This window comes from Schistocerca americana, chromosome 2 (assembly GCF_021461395.2).
Source record: "Schistocerca americana isolate TAMUIC-IGC-003095 chromosome 2, iqSchAmer2.1, whole genome shotgun sequence".
NCBI lineage: Eukaryota > Metazoa > Arthropoda > Insecta > Orthoptera > Acrididae > Schistocerca > Schistocerca americana.
The window spans coordinates 256130034-256150008 of NC_060120.1; the positions used below are offsets into that span (position 1 = coordinate 256130034).

General features: G+C 44.3%; 1 protein-coding gene across 1 annotated transcript in view; it reads right to left on the reverse strand.

Moving 5' to 3' along the window:
- The window catches only part of LOC124595471 (carcinine transporter), a 115365-nt gene that overhangs the window by 29674 nt on the left and 65716 nt on the right, over positions 1-19975 (reverse strand). The window contains exons 4-6 of the mRNA XM_047134227.1: positions 15056-15213; positions 10568-10736; positions 7421-7642 (exon numbers count right to left, since the gene is read on the reverse strand). Coding sequence (XP_046990183.1) covers positions 7421-7642; positions 10568-10736; positions 15056-15213 — 549 coding nt within the window. The remainder of the gene's footprint in view (positions 1-7420; positions 7643-10567; positions 10737-15055; positions 15214-19975) is intronic.

Below are 19975 nucleotides of genomic sequence, written 5' to 3' on the forward strand. Positions count from 1 at the left end.
GATACCCCAGGAGCAACAGTGTCCCTAATTTGCTGGGAAGTGGCGGTGCGGTCCCCTACGGCACTGCGTAGGATCCTACGGTCTTGGCGTGCATCCGTGCGTCGCTGCGGTCCGGTCCCAGGTCGACGGGCACGTGCACCTTCCGCCGACCACTGGCGACAACATCGATGTACTGTGGAGACCTCACGCCCCACGTGTTGAGCAATTCGGCGGTACGTCCACCCGGCCTCCCGCATGCCCACTATACGCCCTCGCTCAAAGTCCGTCAACTGCACATACGGTTCACGTCCACGCTGTCGCGGCATGCTGCCAGTGTTAAAGACTGCGATGGAGCTCCGTATGCCACGGCAAACTGGCTGACACTGACGGCGGCGGTGCACAAATGCTGCGCAGCTAGCGCCATTCGACGGCCAACACCGCGGTTCCTGGTGTGTCCGCTGTGCCGTGCGTGTGATCATTGCTTGTACAGCCCTCTCGCAGTGTCCGGAGCAAGTATGGTGGGTCTGACACACCGGTGTCAATGTGTTCTTTTTTCCATTTCCAGGAGTGTACAACCTTTTAAGTGAATCACAGTTTGGATTTCGAAGTGGTAGAAGTACTGAATCAGTCACAGCGCAATTCACGAAAGTGGTTCTTGATGTTCTTGACGAAGATGAGTATGTCACAGGCACATTTAGAGATCTTACTATGGCTGTTGATACGGTTCAACGTAAGATTCTATCAAATAAACTTCGTGGAAGCATTAGGAACCAGCGAAAAAAAATGCTCCTATCAGAATACAAAAAATGCGAATATGTTCGTGTTTGTTTAAAAGATTCTGACTGAAAAGTGGCGTACCAGCTGCCTCATTGTAACTCCCTCAGCACCTTTAAAACTATTCCTAAAAATTTTGGCATGCGAACAAATTCGAGCTCTTTGTAACATGCAGTTCAATTCTCACTCGCACAAGTTTCCCTAACTGTAACTCGCTCAGTTTCACTTATCCATCGCTGTAAGTCGCTCACACCCATCCACTTCCACTTGGTCATTCTCACTTGCTCATTCGGCTCAAATTATTGTCATTCTCTTTCTCTGTCACTATCCCTGTATCGCAGCCACAGTCTCCTTCGTTCTCTCATACTACTACCGTTTCCTCTCACTGTCACTCTCTCCCCCTTGCTCTCTCTTACTGCTACTATCTCATGTATTCCTTCCCACTGCCGCTGTCTCTTCTCATTATCACTATTCCTCTCTTTCTCGTTATCACCATCATACTCTATGTCTGTCATTATCACTGGCTCTAACCCACTTCTGTTTTCTCTGTATTTCTCCCTCACTCTTTTCCTAGCAGTGTTTTGTCACTGTCAGTTATGTTTCACAACCGATGTCTCCCCTCTTCCTCTCACACTACCTTTGTGTCCTTCGCTCTTTCTGTAACACAACCACTGTCTGCTGTCTTCCAGTATTTTTTACTTTTATGACTGCCACTGTCTCCTTCTCTCTCTCGGCATAAAGAAGCACGAATATTTCGCATGCCGAAATTTTTGTGAAAACTTTTAAAGATGCTGAGGAAGGAACAATGAGACACCTGGTACGCAACTTTTCAGTCAGAGTCTTTGAATCAGGAGCATATTCGCCTTTCTCTTGTTCCGACAGGAGCATTTTTCCGCGGATTCCCTTCTTTTCCACACCACATCAGGGCATGTCACTCTTGTGAAAAGAACTTTATGGGCCAGTAAACTTTTCATACTTTACTTGTGTGAAATTGAAATAGCGCAGAACTATAATTTTGCACCTCAGACCGGATTTAATGTACAAAAAACATTTTGCATCTGCTTCAGTACTACATCATCATAGGGTTTCCAGAACCCTTCTGATGATAACTAACACACTTAGGGCATATTTCTCTGTGTTACGTCACTTTATAAACTACGTTTTCGCTCCGTATCGTATTATATGTGTACAAGTAGGGTATCTCGGAAACGGATAAAGATATCAAAAAATGTCCAAGGGTATCCGACATCGGGATCTTAGGAACATATCGTAACAATTTCAGTCATTTTCTGTGCATAGCCACCTCGGAATCCGAGACTCGGTTTTTCTAAGGAACCATCCATGAACTAGTGGTGCCTCCATAAACACCCTACGGCCCAGCGACGACCACATCAAATGCAAAAAGAACCAAACGATTTGCTCAAGTTGTCTAAGCTAGAGGAAGTAATTCGACCATAATTTGAGCCTGTACTGTGCGATAGTGAAACTAAGACGAGGGGGAGGAGGAGGAGATTAATGTTTAATGACCGTCAACAATGAGATCATTTGAGACGGAGCGAAAGCTCGGAGTAGGGAAGGATGCAGAAGGAACTGGGCTGCGCCCTTTCAAAGGAACCATCCCGGAATTTGCTTGAAGCGATTTAGGGAAATCACGGTAATCCTAAATCAGGATGGCTTGGGTTTGAACCGTCGTCCTCCCGGAAGCGAGTGCAGTGTGCTGACCACTGGGGCACCTAGCTCGGTGAAACTAAGACGATCGTTCTGTTGGTATATAAATGGTCTCTAGCTCAAGGGCATCCAAAATACTTGACAGTACTTTTCTATCACCAACAGAACCCGAGATACGAGCCACGGAAAAATCACGTTTTTATGCGTGACGTTTTGGAACATACTGGAAAGAATGCTGTTGCGTCCGTAGCGAGATATATCTAATGATTGGTTCTGATCACACATAGCAGATAGGGTACAAATATTAAAGATAACACACACCTCAAATAAGTCTAAAGTTTTAGTAAATTTTCTTTTCTTTATTGAAGTTCTTCAGGGTAGCATTTTGTGACCAGTACTGTTCCTGATATACATCAGTGATAGAAGGGAAAAATTCATGCAAGTCCGAAGGAACAGGTGGTGCGGCGGCTACAGCCACCATGAAATACATGAAATGTATTCGCAGTTGCGAATACGGACAACCATTAGCTGTATAAGGATACGACGACAATGAAAATCCGTGCCGGATCGGGATTCGAACCCGAATTATCTGCTTATCACGAGTGACCGCCTTACCACTTGGAAGGAATCGTCGTAGAACTGTTGCTGGAGAGAATAATGAAACTGCGATATTAGCTACAGTGAATCAATACCCCCATATTAGCACTCGGCATCAAAGTTGTAAGTTGGGCATTAGTCGGACTACTGTTTGCCGAATTTTGAACCATAGAAAATATCATCCGTCTAATATTTCCCTCCATCAGGGACTTCATGGCTATGATTTTCAGAACCGAATAACATTTTGCCCCTGGTCGCTTCCGTAAATACAGAAAGATCCAAATTTTTTCTGGAGTATTGTTCTCTGACGAGTGACCTCCAGGAATGTGAAAAACTCACATTGATTACTCCAAGTTGATTGTCAGCGCCTGTGAAAGACGAATGTTTGGATGGAACAATTTTTGTCAAAGTCAGTGGTCCATTCCTTATCGGTGGCACCTTAAGTGTTGATAAATATCGAAAATTCTTGGAGGACAAACTTTCAGTATTACATGCAAACCTTCCGCAGACCTTCCTTTGGACTTGCGAGAAACAATGTAATTTCAACATGATGGTTGCCCATCACATTATTCTGTAGCACCTTCAGAAGTATTAGATTGGGTGTACAATTGTCGGTGGGTTAGAAGAGATAATCTAATGTCTTGGCCTCCAAGATCGTCACATCTTACTTTTCCTGCATTTTGTATGGTAGATTACTTGAACAGTGAAGTGCCAACAATACGCGACAACCTACTTTAGCATACAATAATGTCGAATGATTCCGTCTGCAGATAAATTATTGCATCGAAGTGGGCAGCCACATTTCTGAGCACTTACTGTGAAACAGTTCTCAGAAACAAGCATCCTGTTAGCAAGATGCAAGAAGACATACCTAAAAAGAGCACCCCGTTGGTGAGAGGCGAGAGAACACATGACAAAAAAACTTTTTTCACTATTACTGAACTTATCTGCGTTTCTTTTTTTTATTCAAAGCATTTTTTTCGAGATAACACAATTCGGGAACTCAACTGTGTTATTTGGCGCTTACAGCGCCACCTATCATACAACGACAAGAATGTTACATGCAAAAGTTACGTATTTTTTCCCACTGAGTCCGAGTCTACAACAAAAATGGTATTTTCCTATTTAAGATTTGGAAGTTGCCCCAAACCCAAAATCCTGGGGGTGGGGCATCAGGTCAACATTGGTGTTGCCAGATAGCATTTTTAAAGATATCGAACCTGTATTTTTCGTGTTTTAGTCTGAGATTTTTGTGATATTTTTGTTCTCTCAAGGTGAAAAACTCACCCTGTATACGCAAAATTTAATAATCTAATAAACATAGCATTGTTGTTACAATGAACAATATCCACATCAATCTGAACTCTAAATGGTGAGTGATCAGACAAAGATACAAGTCAAATTGCAAACTGAATCAGCGAACAAGCCAATACAGCACAAGGAGAAACAGTGAGTGAGTGAAGAGCGCAAAAAGCAGGGTGACTCCTGAGTCGCCTTGCGATCCACTCTGCACGAACTCGGGGGCAGTGAATGGTTGCCTGGAGCTGTGAGCCAGGAGTGCACTGACTCATGAGTCAACAGCAATCTGCTCCACACTGAGTCAGGAGTGTTAGGGGAGCCAAGTGCTTCCACTTTGTAGATCATTACATCTTGTGGTGAAGCACTGAATGGGCTACCATGGCAGTTTTTTGGAAGCTGTCTTTTCAAATCAAAAGCAGAAATAAAAAGGCGATAAAGTGCTTTATGCATTAATGAAGTGTTTCTTTGCTTTCTATTATGTTTGTGGCTGATAAAGCTGTTCAAAACAGTAAGATGTACAGTCACATGTAGAACGCATTATACAGGGTGGTCCATTGATAGTGACTGTGCCAAATATCTCACGAAATAAGCATCAAACGAAAAAACTACAAAGAACGAAACTCGTCTAGCTTGAAGGGGGAAACCAGATGGCGCTATGGTTGTCCCGCTAGATGGCGCTGCCATAGGTCAGGGGATATCAACTGCGTTTTTTTTAAAAATAGGAACCCCCATGTTTTATTACATATTCGTGTAGTACGTAAAGAAATATGAATGTTTTCGTTGGACCACTTTTTTCGCTGTATGACAGATGCCGCTGTAATAGACACAAACGTAGAAGTACGTGCATAACGTAACACTCCGCCAGTCTGGACAGTATTTGCTTCGTGATACATTACCTGTGATAAAATGGACCGTTTACCAATTGCGGATAAGGTCGATATCGTGTTGATGTATGGCTATTGTGATCAAAATGCCCAACGGGCGTGTGCTATGTATGCTGCTCGGTATCCTGGACGACATCATCCAAGTGTCCGGACCGTTCGCCGGATAGTTACATTATTTAAGGAAACAGGAAGTAGGTGTTTTAGCTGCTGTAGTGGCTAATCCGCACATCAGTAGCAGACGAATTGCGCGAGAATCGGGAATCTCAAAAACGTCGGTGTTGAGAATGCTACATCAACATCGACTGCACCCGTACCATATTTCTATGCACCAGGAATTGCGTGGAGACGACTTTGAACGTCATGTACAGTTCTGCCACTGAGCACAAGAGAAATTACGGGACGATGACAGATTTTTTGCACGATTTCTATTTAGCGACGAAGCGTCATTCACCAACAGCGGTAACGTAAACCGCCATAATATGCACTATTGGGCAGCGGAAAATTCACGATGGCTGCGACAAGTGGAACATTAGCGACCTTGGCGGGTTAATGTATGGTGCGGCATTATGGGAGGAAGGATAATTGGCCGCCATTATATCGATGGAAATCTAAATGGTGCAATTTATGCTGATTTCCTACGTAGTGTTCTACCGATGTTACTATAAGATGTTTCACTGCATGACAGAATGGCGATGTGCTTCCAACATGATGGATGTCCGGCACATAGCTCGCGTGCGGTTGAAATGGAGTTGAATAGCATATTTCATGACAGGTGGATTGGTCGTCGAAGCACCATACCATGGCCCGCACGTCCCCGGATTCCTTTCTGTGGGGAAAGTTGAAGGATATTTGCTATCGTCATCCACCGACAAAGCCTGACAACATGCGTCAGCGCATTGTCAATGCATGTGCGAACATTACGGAAGGCGAACTACTCGCTGTTGAGAGGAATGTCGTTACACGTATTGCCAAATGCATTGAGGTTGACGGACATCATTTTGAGCATTTCTTGCATTAATGTGGTATTTACACGCCGGCCGGTGTGGCCGTGCGGTTCTAGGCGCTTCAGTCTGGAACTGCGTGACCGCTACGGTCGCAGGTTCGAATCCTGCCTCGGGCATGGATGTGTGTGATGTTCTTAGGTTAGTTAGGTTTAAGTAGTTCTAAGTTCTAGGGGACTGATGGCCATAGATATTAAGTCCTATAGTGCTCAGAGCCATTTTTTTGTGGTATTTACAGGTAATCACGCTGTAATAGCATGCGATCTCAGAAATGATAAGTTCAGAAAGGTACATGTAACATATTGGAACAACCGAACTAAAATGTTCAAACATACTTGCGTTCTGTATTTTAATTTAAAAAACCTAGCTGTTACCAACTGTTGGTGTAAAATTGTGATCCATGTGTTTGTGACTATTACAGCGCCATCTATCACAAAGGGAAAAAAGTGGTCCAACTAAAATATTCATACTTCTCTACGTACTATTCGAATATGTAATAAAAATGGGAGTTCCTATTAAAAAAAACACACAGTTGATATCCGTTTGACCTATGGCAGCGCCATCTAGTGGGCCAACCATAGCGCCATCTGGTTTCCCCCTTCAAGCTAGACGAGTTTCGTTCTTTGCAGTTTTTTCGTTTGATGCTTATTTCGTGAGATAATTGGACCGGTCACTATCAATGGACCATCCTGTATGGTGTATTTTTTGCAGTGTAGTCTATGTCATAGTGACCAATTCAGCATACTGGATGGGATGCCATTGTGGCACCCTGTCCTAGAATCTGTGTTCCGCACGCTGATGTCACTGGAGACACCTTTAGTATCAAAGTGATACTACTCCTTTTTTCTTAGGCACCAATCGCTCACTCCATGAAAGGATCAGTTCAAGAGTGGATCGCACATCACTAGGGCAGATCGCATACTGTTAGATGGGCGAGCTGGGTGTGGATGGCATATGGAACACCAAACACAGGAAGGCGGTGGGTACAGGTGAAGAGCATGTGTGGAGGGAAGACAGTCCCCCTGACATTTCAGCATGGAAGGGAGCACCTGATGATGACGACGAGCTATACTGTCGAAATATTGTGCCAAGAAAATGCAACAATCTAGCAGCATACCTGCAAGAATGTTACGATTTTTCAATGCCGACAAGACGCGAGATCTTCACCTACAGTCGATGTTAATAAACTAAACGACGCAGAGAGAGCTGGGGCAGTACCTGCAGAGTGAGATCATGACGGTGTTGCGGATGATGCGGGCGCTGCTGAAGAGGCCCGCAATGCCGAAGTGTCGCTCCTTGGCGGCGGCGATGCGCTCCAGCACCTCCATGGCGCCGTGCGGCACCGACCGGCCATTCACCTTGGCGATGTGGCGCAGCACCGACAGGCACTGGTGCGTGCGCCCCTTCGCCGCCAGCCACCGCGGGGACTCGGGGAACATCCTGTACAAAACAGCCAGCACGTCGCTCTGCTACTATAGCTCACAGCTGCACAGCACACTCTCTGCTCGGCTGTTATCGAATCATTGTTAGCGTTCAGAGGCTAGCGCAGCTGTGGAGGGAGGAGACAGTTTAACTCGAAGCTTACTGGACACAGGCGTCAAGATGACGTGACTTGTTCAGCGTCTTGTCGACTGCTATGGAGTGTTGTCATCACATCTAGCCGCGCGGGATTAGCCTAGCGGTCTAGGGCGCTGCAGTCATGGCATGTGCGGTTGATCCCGGCGGGGGTTCGAGTCCTCCCTCGGTCATGGGTGTGTGTGTGTTTGTCCTTAGGATAATTTAGGTTAGGTAGTGTGTAAGCTTAGGGACTGATGACCTTAGCAGTTAAGTCCCATAAGATTTCACACCACATTTCTGAACATCACATCGAGTGAGGTGTGTGAGTGGATCCTCGGGAATCGTGATATATTACGAAATAAGCAGCCGAATATTTGTAATAAGCGAGAATACAAATTTCATCGTTACTCATTTCACTGACAACATTTTTTAATCAGACGGAAGTCACGAAATCGAAAAAACTCACTCCTGAGGGAGAGAGTCTTTACATGTAAATAACATCGAAACTGCTGAATATTGTTCTATTGCATTAACAAGAAAGTCCTATAATCTTTTACAAACACGAAGATGTGTAAGAAATATTCGGACATAACAGCACACAAACCTACTTCTTCCGGCTCCATAACTCCACGTTTCTAACTATTACACGGAGGTGAACTCATACAACATTCAACAACAGTGTCTTTCATCATTGGTATTCTGAAAGCTTTAACTGCTGATGAATCATTCACTGACATTTAATTGTGGCACATTGTGCCAAGAGTTACGTGTCTGTGATAAATCTTCAGTGTCTCATTGCCTTGAAACGGTGTAGTGTCATAACACACAAGCGTAGCACGAAAACAACGAAAAACGAGGAAATCCAATATGGCGTCTCACAAGGTCTTCATTTATCGACTGATATTGAATTTCATGTTTCCTTCGAGTTCTGTGGAAGATGCGTCATTTTGACGCCACTTCAATGTTAGTTTCGAGCGACACTAGCACCTCCCAGTTGCGGGCATCTTCGCCCACCACTAGCCTAGGGCAACTAGTTGAGGCGCTTGTGACGTCACTGCTGGTATCGCTAGTAGCCAGAGGATTCTATTCTCTATTTAAGGATATCAGTGGTAATGACAGTATAAGTTTTCTGTCATCTTTAAATGTCAAATTCTTCAACTTTTCCAATTGTTTGGGTACATTAAAAAGATGTAACGTGAATAAACACAGAACTACAAAAGTTTATTTGAACGGAAGAAAAGTTAGTCTACAAACAGCGGTAATTATTCATAAATGTTATTCCAAATAAAAGACGGTCTCTGTGCTCTTAGCGCAACATCAGGTTAACATGAAAAGACAGCATTGGTCATTATTAGAAGCCATGACGGCAGCCATCTTAGTTTCCATCTGATGTTCAAGAAAGCACTGATGATGCACTAAGAACGCGAACCGCGTTATTGGCCAATAAATCTTGCCACAAAGCCTGTCTTTTATTTCGAACGTGGAACCACTGTTGGTGCACTAGGACAGAATAGAATGGAGTAATTTGTCTTAGATATTACTTTATTTTTCGCAAAATTATCTATAATTTTGAAGATTGATTATTGATAGTTAATAACTACAGCAACAAGCAGTAAAGATAAATAAAAACAAACCAAGTAAGTATTTGAACATTCTATTTACAAGGCAAGAAACAATACATTTCTATGAGTTAAAATGCAGTATATTATTTGGTATTTACACATTTATTAAAAATATCAGCACAGTTGTATAAGTAATGTGACTAGTGTCATAAACATTGTGTTGTATTAGAAAAGCTATTGAAAGATTTTGGGGACTAGAGCACATGTTGAAGTCCTGGATAACATTCATAAGCCTGATGGAAGTCTCATTAACCAGGTGTTGTTAATTTGACAATGAATCTGTTAAACTAAATTTGGATAAATATTGTTTTATAATGTAATTCATGTGATTTCTTCCTCGTAGTTAATTCATCCTTGTGGTTGCTTTGCATGTTTGCATATAGTTTGTTGTGATCAATCTCGCCCAATTGATAATCTTTCTTAATTACACCAATACAAGAAACAATGGTTCAAATGGCTCTGAGCACTACGTGACTTAACTTCTGAGGTCATCAGTCACCTAGAACTCAGAACTAATTAAACCTAACCAACCTAAGGAAATCCTACACATCCATTCCCGAGGCAGGATTCGAACCTGCGACAGTAGCGGTCGCTCGGTTCCAGACTGCAGCGCCTAGAACCGCACGGCCACTCCGGCCGGTCAGGAAACAATCACCGATCTTCTAGACTGAAGTACTCTGAGAGCGCAAGACTGTCTTGGATGCTACTAGCCTTCACTTGGCAGGATTTTAAATACGAGGTGGGTCTTCTGTGGAGCAAGCGAATTCGCAGTCTGATTATTTATATGTCTAGTGAGGCCTACATAAATAGTGTCTCGGCGAGAGGAAGTGATGGAGAGACAATATGAAACGGGAACGAAAAGGTAGGTTACAATGTTGTAGAGATATTTGCAGTTTCACTTAGGACAATTTGTTTCCGTCTGATGTTCAAGAAAGCCGATATTTGTATCTTTTCGAGCCAATTACGATGATGAAAGTTTTCTCTATGATAACTCTCCAGTAAAGTTGCAAGTAAATGGTGTTGCTATCATCTCAGTATCTTTGGCCTCGGAAGGGAAGCGGGAGAAAGTCAAAGGGGAGAGGAGACTTCCACCAAGTGGATTCTACAGCGACAGCGTGGTGAGACTTGCGGGATGTGTCGACGCCCGGCAGTGGAGTGCGCAGTGCTGCAGGCTACTGTACTGTACCTGAAGAAGAAGACGACGCCGAGCGAGGGCAGCGAGGTGATGAGCATGAAGGGCACCCAGTCGCGGCACGCCCACGCCACCAGCGGCACGATGCACATGCCCGTGGACCAGCCCACCAGCTGCATCATGGCGATGTGGCCGCGCCGCTCGCTGTCCGACACCTCCATGCCTGCCGCACACAGCGTCCCACTCAGCCGAGTGTCCACACGGAAGGAGCCTGCTCCACGTTCCTGCTGTACTGCTTCTTTACTCCCCCACAACTATCTTCAGTAACTGCTTGACACGCAGACTGAATGGTGTCCGACTATTATAGCTTTGCAGTGAAGTAACATACATGTTTCGGCTTATGCAATTCACTAATTCACTAAGTTTCAATATGTTCTTAAATGGAATATACAGGGTGTCCGAAAAGACTTTCCCTGATTGCATAAATTGATAAATCAGGCTAGATGTAAGATACAAATATGAAACTTGTGTCGAATTGTTTACAACTATCAAAGTTTTTTTCTGTTTTAGGTTCGCAGTACGTAAGTAGTGGATGAGGTGCAGTGCCCAAGAAGCCATGTTAACCAATCAGGAGAAGGCACAGTGTGTCCTGTGGTACCATGAGACACAATCACCAACCACAGTGCAGAGACACTTCCAGACAACATTTGGAAGGAATCCACCTGATGTCAAGAGCAATAAAGCCTGGTATGAGAAGTTCAAGAACACAGGATCGGTTGCTGACCTTCCGAGGTCTGGTCGACCAAGAACCTCAGCAGACAGGGTGGAAGCTGTAAGGCAGTCTTTTCTGCGAAGTCCGAAGAAATCGGTGCGCAGGGCCTCACGTGAATTACAGATGCCAAAAAGCTCTCTCCATGACATTCTACACAAACGTTTATTGTTTCGTTCATACAAAGTGCAAATCGTTCAGGCCTTGTTGCCCAATGACAGTACACGTCGATATGACTTTGCAGTCGAAATGGTATCACGTATTGAGGACGATGATGGTTATCTCAGACGAATTGCCTTTTCCGACGGAGTGACCTTTTTTGTTAGTGAAGTAATGAATCACCATAATGTGCGTATTTGGGGTTCACAACCTCCTGGTGAGGTCATGGAGTGCACTAGAGGCAGTCCAAAGGTGAATGTTTGGAGCGCGCTATTGCACGATCGAATTATCGGGCCAGTCTTCTTCGCTGAGGCTACCATCACATCTGCAGTGTATCTGGACATGTTGCAACTGTGTGCTGTTCCTCAACTGCTTCAGTATCACCCCGATGTCTTGTTTCAGCAAGACGGTGCACCGCCTCATTGGGGTTTGGCCCGTCTGTGCCTATCTCGATATGACCTTTCCTGGGCGATGGATTGGTCGTGATGGGCCAACGGTTTGGCCTCCACGCTCTCCTGGCATAAATCCATTAGACTTCTTTTTATGGGGTTATGTCAAGGACGAGGTCTACCGAACACGTGTACCAGATCTTGAAACCCTGCGGCAACGGATAACCACAGTTGTGGAATCGATCCCTCCAGTGATGTTGGCTAATGTGTGGACGGAAATTGAATATCGCCTAGATGTGCTACGTGCTACCAAGGGTGCTCATGTGGAAGTTTACTGATGTATGAAAAAAACTTTGATAGTTTGTAAACAATTAGACACCAGTTTCATATTTTTATCTTACTTCTAGCCTGAGTTATCAATTTATGTAATCAGGGAAAACTTTTCGGACACCCTGTATTATATCTAATCGTTATTCCAGCTCCAACTAAACTCGACGCAGCACGTTTTCGTCGGTTTTGGCGCTACTGTCAGTGATCTGAGTATTGAAGTCATTGATGTCTTCTATGTGCATTTACAGAATTTAATCATTGAGAAACCCCAGTAGAAAAAGTCCAAGAGCATAACGTCAGGTGATGTAGAAGCCCAGACAATGTCTGCCAATCCCATAACTAAGCCGCTACTGCCTTTCCAAAAATAGATCCACCTCTGACAATCCAAGCATTCAATCATTTGGTCATCTCTGACAATCCCAGCATTCGGGCTGCCTCTAACATTTCAACAATTAGGCCACTTCCGCCAATCTAAAATTTGGGCCACCTCTGCGAGTCCGTCAACAGGGCAGATTTGCAACATTTGAGTCACCTTTAGAAATTGACTGGCTGATTCAGAACGTTTTTCCAAGTGTGGTCATACCATGCACGACCCAATTGTGGTAGAAAGCTTTAGCGTAAAAACAGAAATGGGTCAATAATGTAAGCATTAAACAACACCACACATTTATTTTACGAGTGTTACAAACAAATAGCCTCCAATATGCGTTAGTTGTTCCTTAAAAAGGAACGTTATACACTGTCCAGTCATATTAATGTGACCATCTGTCAAAAATCCAAATGACCACCTTTTGCACTCTGGCCTACTGTGAGACGCGCAGGAGGGGAGTGAGTGAGGCCCTGGAAGGAACGGACAGGCACGTGGACTCCAGGGTGGTGGCCACATGCGCTACGTTTCTCAGTTGACTATCCATGGTACGGACAGCCCTATCGTGCTGGACTCACAAATTCTCAAGTGGGTTTAAATATGTGGAGTTTGGTTGCCAGGGAAGAACGGTAAACTTATCCTGGTGCTCTTTGAGCCAGGAAAGGCACAATGCAAGCTGTGCGAGACATTGCATTGTCCTGCTGGTAGATACCACTATTCCATGAGTCAACTCATGGAACACAAACATGTCATTTCAAAGAGCATTGTTACTGAAATTTTAAAGTCATTATATGAGTTCATGTAACTTTTAACATTCTGATGAAGATAGTCTTAGAACTGTCGAAACCTGGTTAATGCGTTTTTTTAAAAACAATTGTGTGTAAACAGTTGGCTGACTATTACATTTTACATAATTGCATAGATGGTTGCTAAGATCACAGCCAGAAAATGTTTACAATATCAAAATTTTTCGAATATAAAAATAAATAAAGATTCAGGTGTCGTTCACGTATTCCAGAGAATGCACATGTGCAGCTCCTTTGCTTGTTGAAAAATTTCCATCAATGGTTGAATTGGAATGTCAGACACCCAATCTGCTCCCAGTTTGTTGGGATTCTGCCTCCATTATATTCCATTCTGTTCATTGTTTATCGTGTTCCGTAAATCACATCATGAAGGGACAGCTTTCAAGGATGTGAACCGAATCAAGACACACATTAATAGGCGCAAGCAGCCACTGCACAGCACTTGTGTAAAATCTACTAACAAACCATGGCTAGTGTCAATCTACTCACAGCTATAAGTATGGCAATTACTTTTAAATAACTTTAACACACACACGCACACACACACATGTTAATTGCAGAGATACGCCACTACTAAAGGAGTGAAGTGGTTGAATGAGCAAGAGGCTACCTACAAATCCGAGGTAAAGGAAATTTGTGGTAAGTTCCTATGGGACTAAACTGCTGAGGCCATCGGTCCCTAGGGTTACGCACTGCTTAATCAAACTTAAACTAATTTACGCTAAGAACAACACACACACCCATGCCCGAGGGAGGACTCGAACCTTCGACGGGGAGAGCCGCGCGAACCGTGGCAAGACGCCCAAGACCGCACGGCTACCCCGCGCATCTCAAATCCGAAGCCTGAGGTTCAAACTTCAGTCGGTCCTAAGATTTGTTCTGCATTTTGTCCCTTATTTCAACTCTGACATTATGTTGTTAAAGTGGAAAATGCCAATTTGGAGCGTGGTTTCGAGTCCACATCAAACTATAGGTCCCTTATGGGTGGCTGAGTATGTCAGTCAAAAGTTCACAGGAAGAGAAGGGCTTATCACATCCAATAGGACTATGCCTAGTATGGGGCGAACAAGTATACGTGTTTTATAGAGAGGTACCGACAACTCTGTTATGCCTGTATCATTCTGAAATAGAACTGAGAGTGAGCTCATTGGAGGGAAGTCGATGGGTCTGCTGCTTTACCATGTATAGCCTGTGGTATGTAGACATAAGAATGAATTTAAACGTATTCAGTAGATCTTCTGCAGTTTTGGAAAGTATGAGCGAGATACTAGGAGATTGAACCTCACTCGGATGTATCCACTGGCACCAGTTCAAAAATGGTTCAAATGGCTCTGAGCACTATGGGACTTAACAGCTGAGGTCATCAGTCCCCTAGAACTTAGAACTACTTAAACCTAACTAACCTAAGGACATCACACACATCCATGCCCGAGGCAGGATTCGAACCCGCGACCGTAGCAGTCGCGCGGTTCCAAACTGTAGCGCCTAGAACCGCTCGGCCACCCCGGCCGGCCTGGTACCAGTGTTACCCTCTACATGTAAGGATAAATGTTTAAGAGCAGATCTGGCCGCCGGTTAACAATGTATATGGAAGTTTCCTTGTATGGTTTTCTGCGCACTATTTCCCGACTTCCTGCAAAAAACCGCTGGGGCACAGTACTCCTCGCGCTCGTGTCGCACAGTGTGGCTTTCTGTAGGCGTGGTGCGAGGTTTTATACTTACTGAGGGCTAACGGCGCCTCGAAGACAGCGCCGATGGGCGCGCCGCCCAGGATGGAGACGACGAGAAAGAGCGGGTAGATGGATGACGTCGCGACGAGCAGGCTGCGCGCCAGGCTGGCCAACACCATGGACAGGAAGAACTGCGGCCGCCGGCCCAGGCTGCGGGCACACAACAGCCACAGGGCAAAAACCTCCACGCAGGGCAGCCAGTGCTGAGCACTCTAGCACGACTCCAGTACACCACCACCACCAGACACCAGCACAATTATCACAGTGTGCGTCTCGTCGGAGGACAGAGCGACAGAAAGAGAGAGAGAGAGAAACAATGAGCGACGAGGAGGTATGGAAGCATAAAGAAGCATAAAGATCCCTGCGATTGCGGTTTATCGTATCGCGACATTGCTGCTCGCGTTGGTCGAGATCCAATGACTGTTAGCAGAATATGGAATAGGTGGGTTCAGGAGAGTAATACGGAACGTCGTGCTGGATCCCAACGGCCTCGTATCACTAACAGTCGAGATGACAGGCATCTTATCCGCATGGCTGTAACTTATCGTGCAACCACGTCTCGATCCCTGAGTCAACAGATGGGGACGTTTGCAGGACAACAACCATCTGCACGAACAGTTCGACGACGTTTTCAGCAGCATGGACTATCAGCTCGGAGACCATGGCTGCGATTACCCTTGGCGCTGCATCACAGACAGGAGCACCTGCGATGGTGTACTCAACGACGAACCTGGGTGCACGAATGGCAAAACGTCATTTCTTCGGATGAATCTAGGTTCTGTTTACAGTATCACGATGGTCGCATCCGTGGTTGGCGACATCGCGGTGAACGCACATTGGAACCATGTATTCGTCATCGTCACACTGGCGTATCACCCGGCGTGATGGTATGGGGTGCCATTGGTTACACGTCTCGGTCACCTCTTGTTCGCATTGACGGCACTTTGAACAGTCGATGTTACATTTCAGATGTGTTACGACCCGTGGCTCTACCCTTCATTCGATCCCTGCGAAACCCTACCTTTCAGCAAGGATAATGCACGACTGCATGTTGCAGGTCCTGCACGGGCCTTTCTGGATACAGAAAATGTTCGACTGCTGCCCTGGCCAGCATATTCTCCAGATCTCTCACCAATTGAAAACGTCTGGTCAATGGTGGCCGAGCAACTGGCTCGTCGCAATACGCCAGTCACTACTCTTGATGAACTGTGGTATCGTGTTGAAGCTGCATTGGCAGCTGTACTTGTACATGCCATCCAAGCTGTGTTTGACTCAATGCCCAGGCGTATCAAGTCCGTTATTACTGCCAGAGGTGGTTGTTCTGAGTACTGATTTCTCAGGATCTATGCACCCAAATTGCGTGAAAATGTAATCACATGTCAGTTCTAGTATAATACATTTGTCCAATGAATACCCGTTATCATCTGCAGTTCTTCTTGGTGTAGCAATTGTAATGGCCAGTAGCGTAAGTCACATTCTGACAATGTATTCTTAATTTTGCTTCTCATTTAGCACCCAAAGGAAAAAGAGAAAGTCAGCAGCGACTTTAACTCCAAGTATGCATTGAATGTCGTGCTTTCTGCAAAAAACGGCCTCGGAAAGACCAAAAAGAATCCACTTCTTGAGGGAGAGAAATGTTAGCGATAAATTAAGAAAAAGCTCTCTGCTCGTGAAGCACCTATCTCTGGTTTTAGCGATTAACGTTTTCCAGTATTTTCTCCATATTAATTCAATATTGTTTCAGTATCTGTACTGAATTAGTACAAGTCATGGAATATAAACTAACGCAGGTGTCATTTCTGATAAGAGTTATACATCGGACCTGAGGCGCTGTATGCAGCAGAATGATTCACGATGAACAGGAAATGTTCTCTCAACTAGAAGTTAAAGGACAACAAGAGGAAGCTCTCAGACCCGATAAGAGAAATGGAAAGTGTTGCGAATGGTATAATAACGATCTGGATCCGCTTGTCGGAAAGGTGATAGATACCACGAGGCAAAGGGACCCAGAAGAGTGACCAACGGGGTTTGGACCCATTTTCACGATAAAAGTCTCAGGTGGGCCCAATTCATTGTATTTGAATAGGCTCTTCAAGAAGTGGAGATAACAAATGAAAACATCCAGAAATGTGACATTATCAAAATGAAACATCAACCACGTCAGCGCTTAAAAGAAGAGTCAAAGTAGAAACGACATTATCCGCAGCTTGAAGAAATGAAAGAAGTCTCACAAACATCACACTACATTCTCCGTTAAGAAGGTTCTGCGTGACACTCCATTTCACAACTACTTTTTCCCAAGACCCACGCCCTTCGATATGGGATTAGGCCTGTCATTACAAAATTCTCAGGTATTCCTTCATGTCCACGTCGGCTGACCAGGAACTATAATCCGGTGTTCTGGTTCCCGTAGTGAATGATCTCCAGAGCTCTTCCGCAAGTACAATTTGGATATTAAGGTGTGATGATCGTAATTTTTATAATTAACTGCGTCGTTCCTTATGTTCTGAGTCTGCAGAAACGTGACAGTATTAGTAATATTTGCAATTATTTGCACCTATTCACGTTCGGTGTCTTCCGAATCAGAAACAGACTTCATCGGTACGAGATTTGCCGACAGCACTAGACGTTAGCCGTGCTACACTTGCATGAGCTAGATCACGATGATGAATTACAGTTCATATGCTGAACCGCAAATTCACTGGATGTCAGCTATGGTACTCTACCATAGCAAAGTTTGTTAACCACCCCTTGAAAATTGTGTGATCTTTGTATAGGCAACTGTCTACTGCCAGTAAAGGAAGAAGTATTTGCAAAATTCATGTAACGACCAATCATGGCGATTCTACATGGCTAATATTGGTCGATGCAATACTGGCGGTTCGTCATGTGCCCTGAATGACGAGTTTATACTAACTCGACATATGCATTTGGATATGAGAGGCACCGAAAAAAAATAATGTGGAGGGAAGAGATCTTTGGAAAATTTCTTCCAAATAGGCATCAACCTGAAGGAAAACGAAGAAATTTGCTGCGAACTTCATTGAGTACGGTGTATATTGCAATTAAAAGTGAGTTCCATACTCATTACAAAACCGCTGCATTGTTACTTTTGGGGAAAGCCTAGAAGTTGTTGTGCGCCGTTGCAAAAATTGTTGGTCGGGTGTTCGTATTGTGATGTTGGCTCTGACTTACGCTTCTGCATTTTGCTTATACTTCCATGCTCTGCATATCACTGTAACATATGTGGCAGAGGTAGCTCTCTGCCCTGATGCATGATAGTAACCACTGCACCACTGATCCGCCCTACTCCTTGGCAATACGGATTGGTAGGCACTAACTACTGCACGTTTTAGCACTTCCAGATATGGAGGAAGCGCGTGTAAGCTGTGAGGGTTGCATATGGCTCTCGGTAGAGTACAGTGTATGTTCATGAGAGACATGGGTGTAGTCAGAAGCGTTCCAGGGAAGTGTGATAGGACCATTCTAGTTTTCTATATACATAAATCATCTGACGGATAGGGTGAGTGGCCGAAACGCTATTGAAAAAGTTTAGAGAATCGTCGTTTACAGCTGACTGCGGGACGATCCTACTGCCGGCAACGTACATTTCGCGGAAGGACAACGAAGACAAAATAAGAGAATTTAGGGCTTGTACGGAGGCAAAAGGATGGTGGTTTTTCCCTCGCTTCATTTGGGACTGGAATAGGAAAGGAAATGACTAGCATTTGTGGGGGAGACCGAGGTTCGTCGGCACGAGGAGTTAGTTGGCACACACCTTCTATTTCCTGCCGCCGTGGTGCTAGAGCGCTGTCATCGCACTAATGGTGAGTGTATGTAAAGGTGCTTGTTTATTCTTTCAATAAGTGTTTTAATTACTATTCCAAATTTGATTAGAATTTTATTGAGATGGTTTCGGTTTGGTTTCTTATTGTTTAGTTATTATCAAAATGTGTTTTCTGTTTAGTGCAATCGAATTGGTGATGTTGCTATTTTCATTGCGACTGCTTGAATATTAACTTTGGTGGTTGACATTACATTTATTATTATTATATCATCTCAAATTCTTTTGAGACAAGCTTATTACTACGTTAATTGTTTTAGTAACTTAGGTGTGCCTGGAAACGTCACTAAGACAGGACCCCTGTTTAATCGTTTTTCTGACTGGTAAGTAAATTCGTTGATCGTAATTCTTTTTATTCTGGTGAATCTATAGATCACGATGGAAAAGTTTCGAAAGAGAGGTTAACTGTGGTTGCATGCATGTGTCATTTTGTGCCTGCTGTGATTGTGTGGTTTCCATTTTGCTTTTGATGTCCCTTTGTGGCTAACTAGCATAGTTCGGTATGGGGTCAGTTGGCATAACTATGACAACATGGCCTCATCGAAGGCAGAATCGCTGCTTCTTGGGGCTAATATGAAGAAAAAGCCATGAACAATCAAAAAGGGCGACCCGGCTACGGTTGACAAATCGAAGAAGAAAAAACTACCTGTAAGACGGCCAATTTCAACTTTTTTGTACGATTCCCATGATAGTGTGTAAGACATAAGCAATGTCGAAGGTGAGGACGGCGTGGCCTTCCTAATGATAGTTCATAGGCTGAAGAACTTCTCTATGGCAAAGACCTTTCACTTATAACCTGCTGCCAAGATAATGGCGAAGTATCTCTTTCGACAGTCCCCAAGAACCCTAGTGAACCTGAAGAAATACAAAGAGGTCACATGGAACAAAATCAACAACGAATGCCCCACATTCTGCAGGGCCTTTTGATCACCATGAATATATTTAAACTGTTGCGACCAGGTGAAACTACTTTCGTCTGGCCATAAGTGTGGATTCTTTCGCTACTCTGGGAGAGAGCTCATCATACTAGAACGCATTAAATATTAGTTCATTTTTAAACGAATAAAA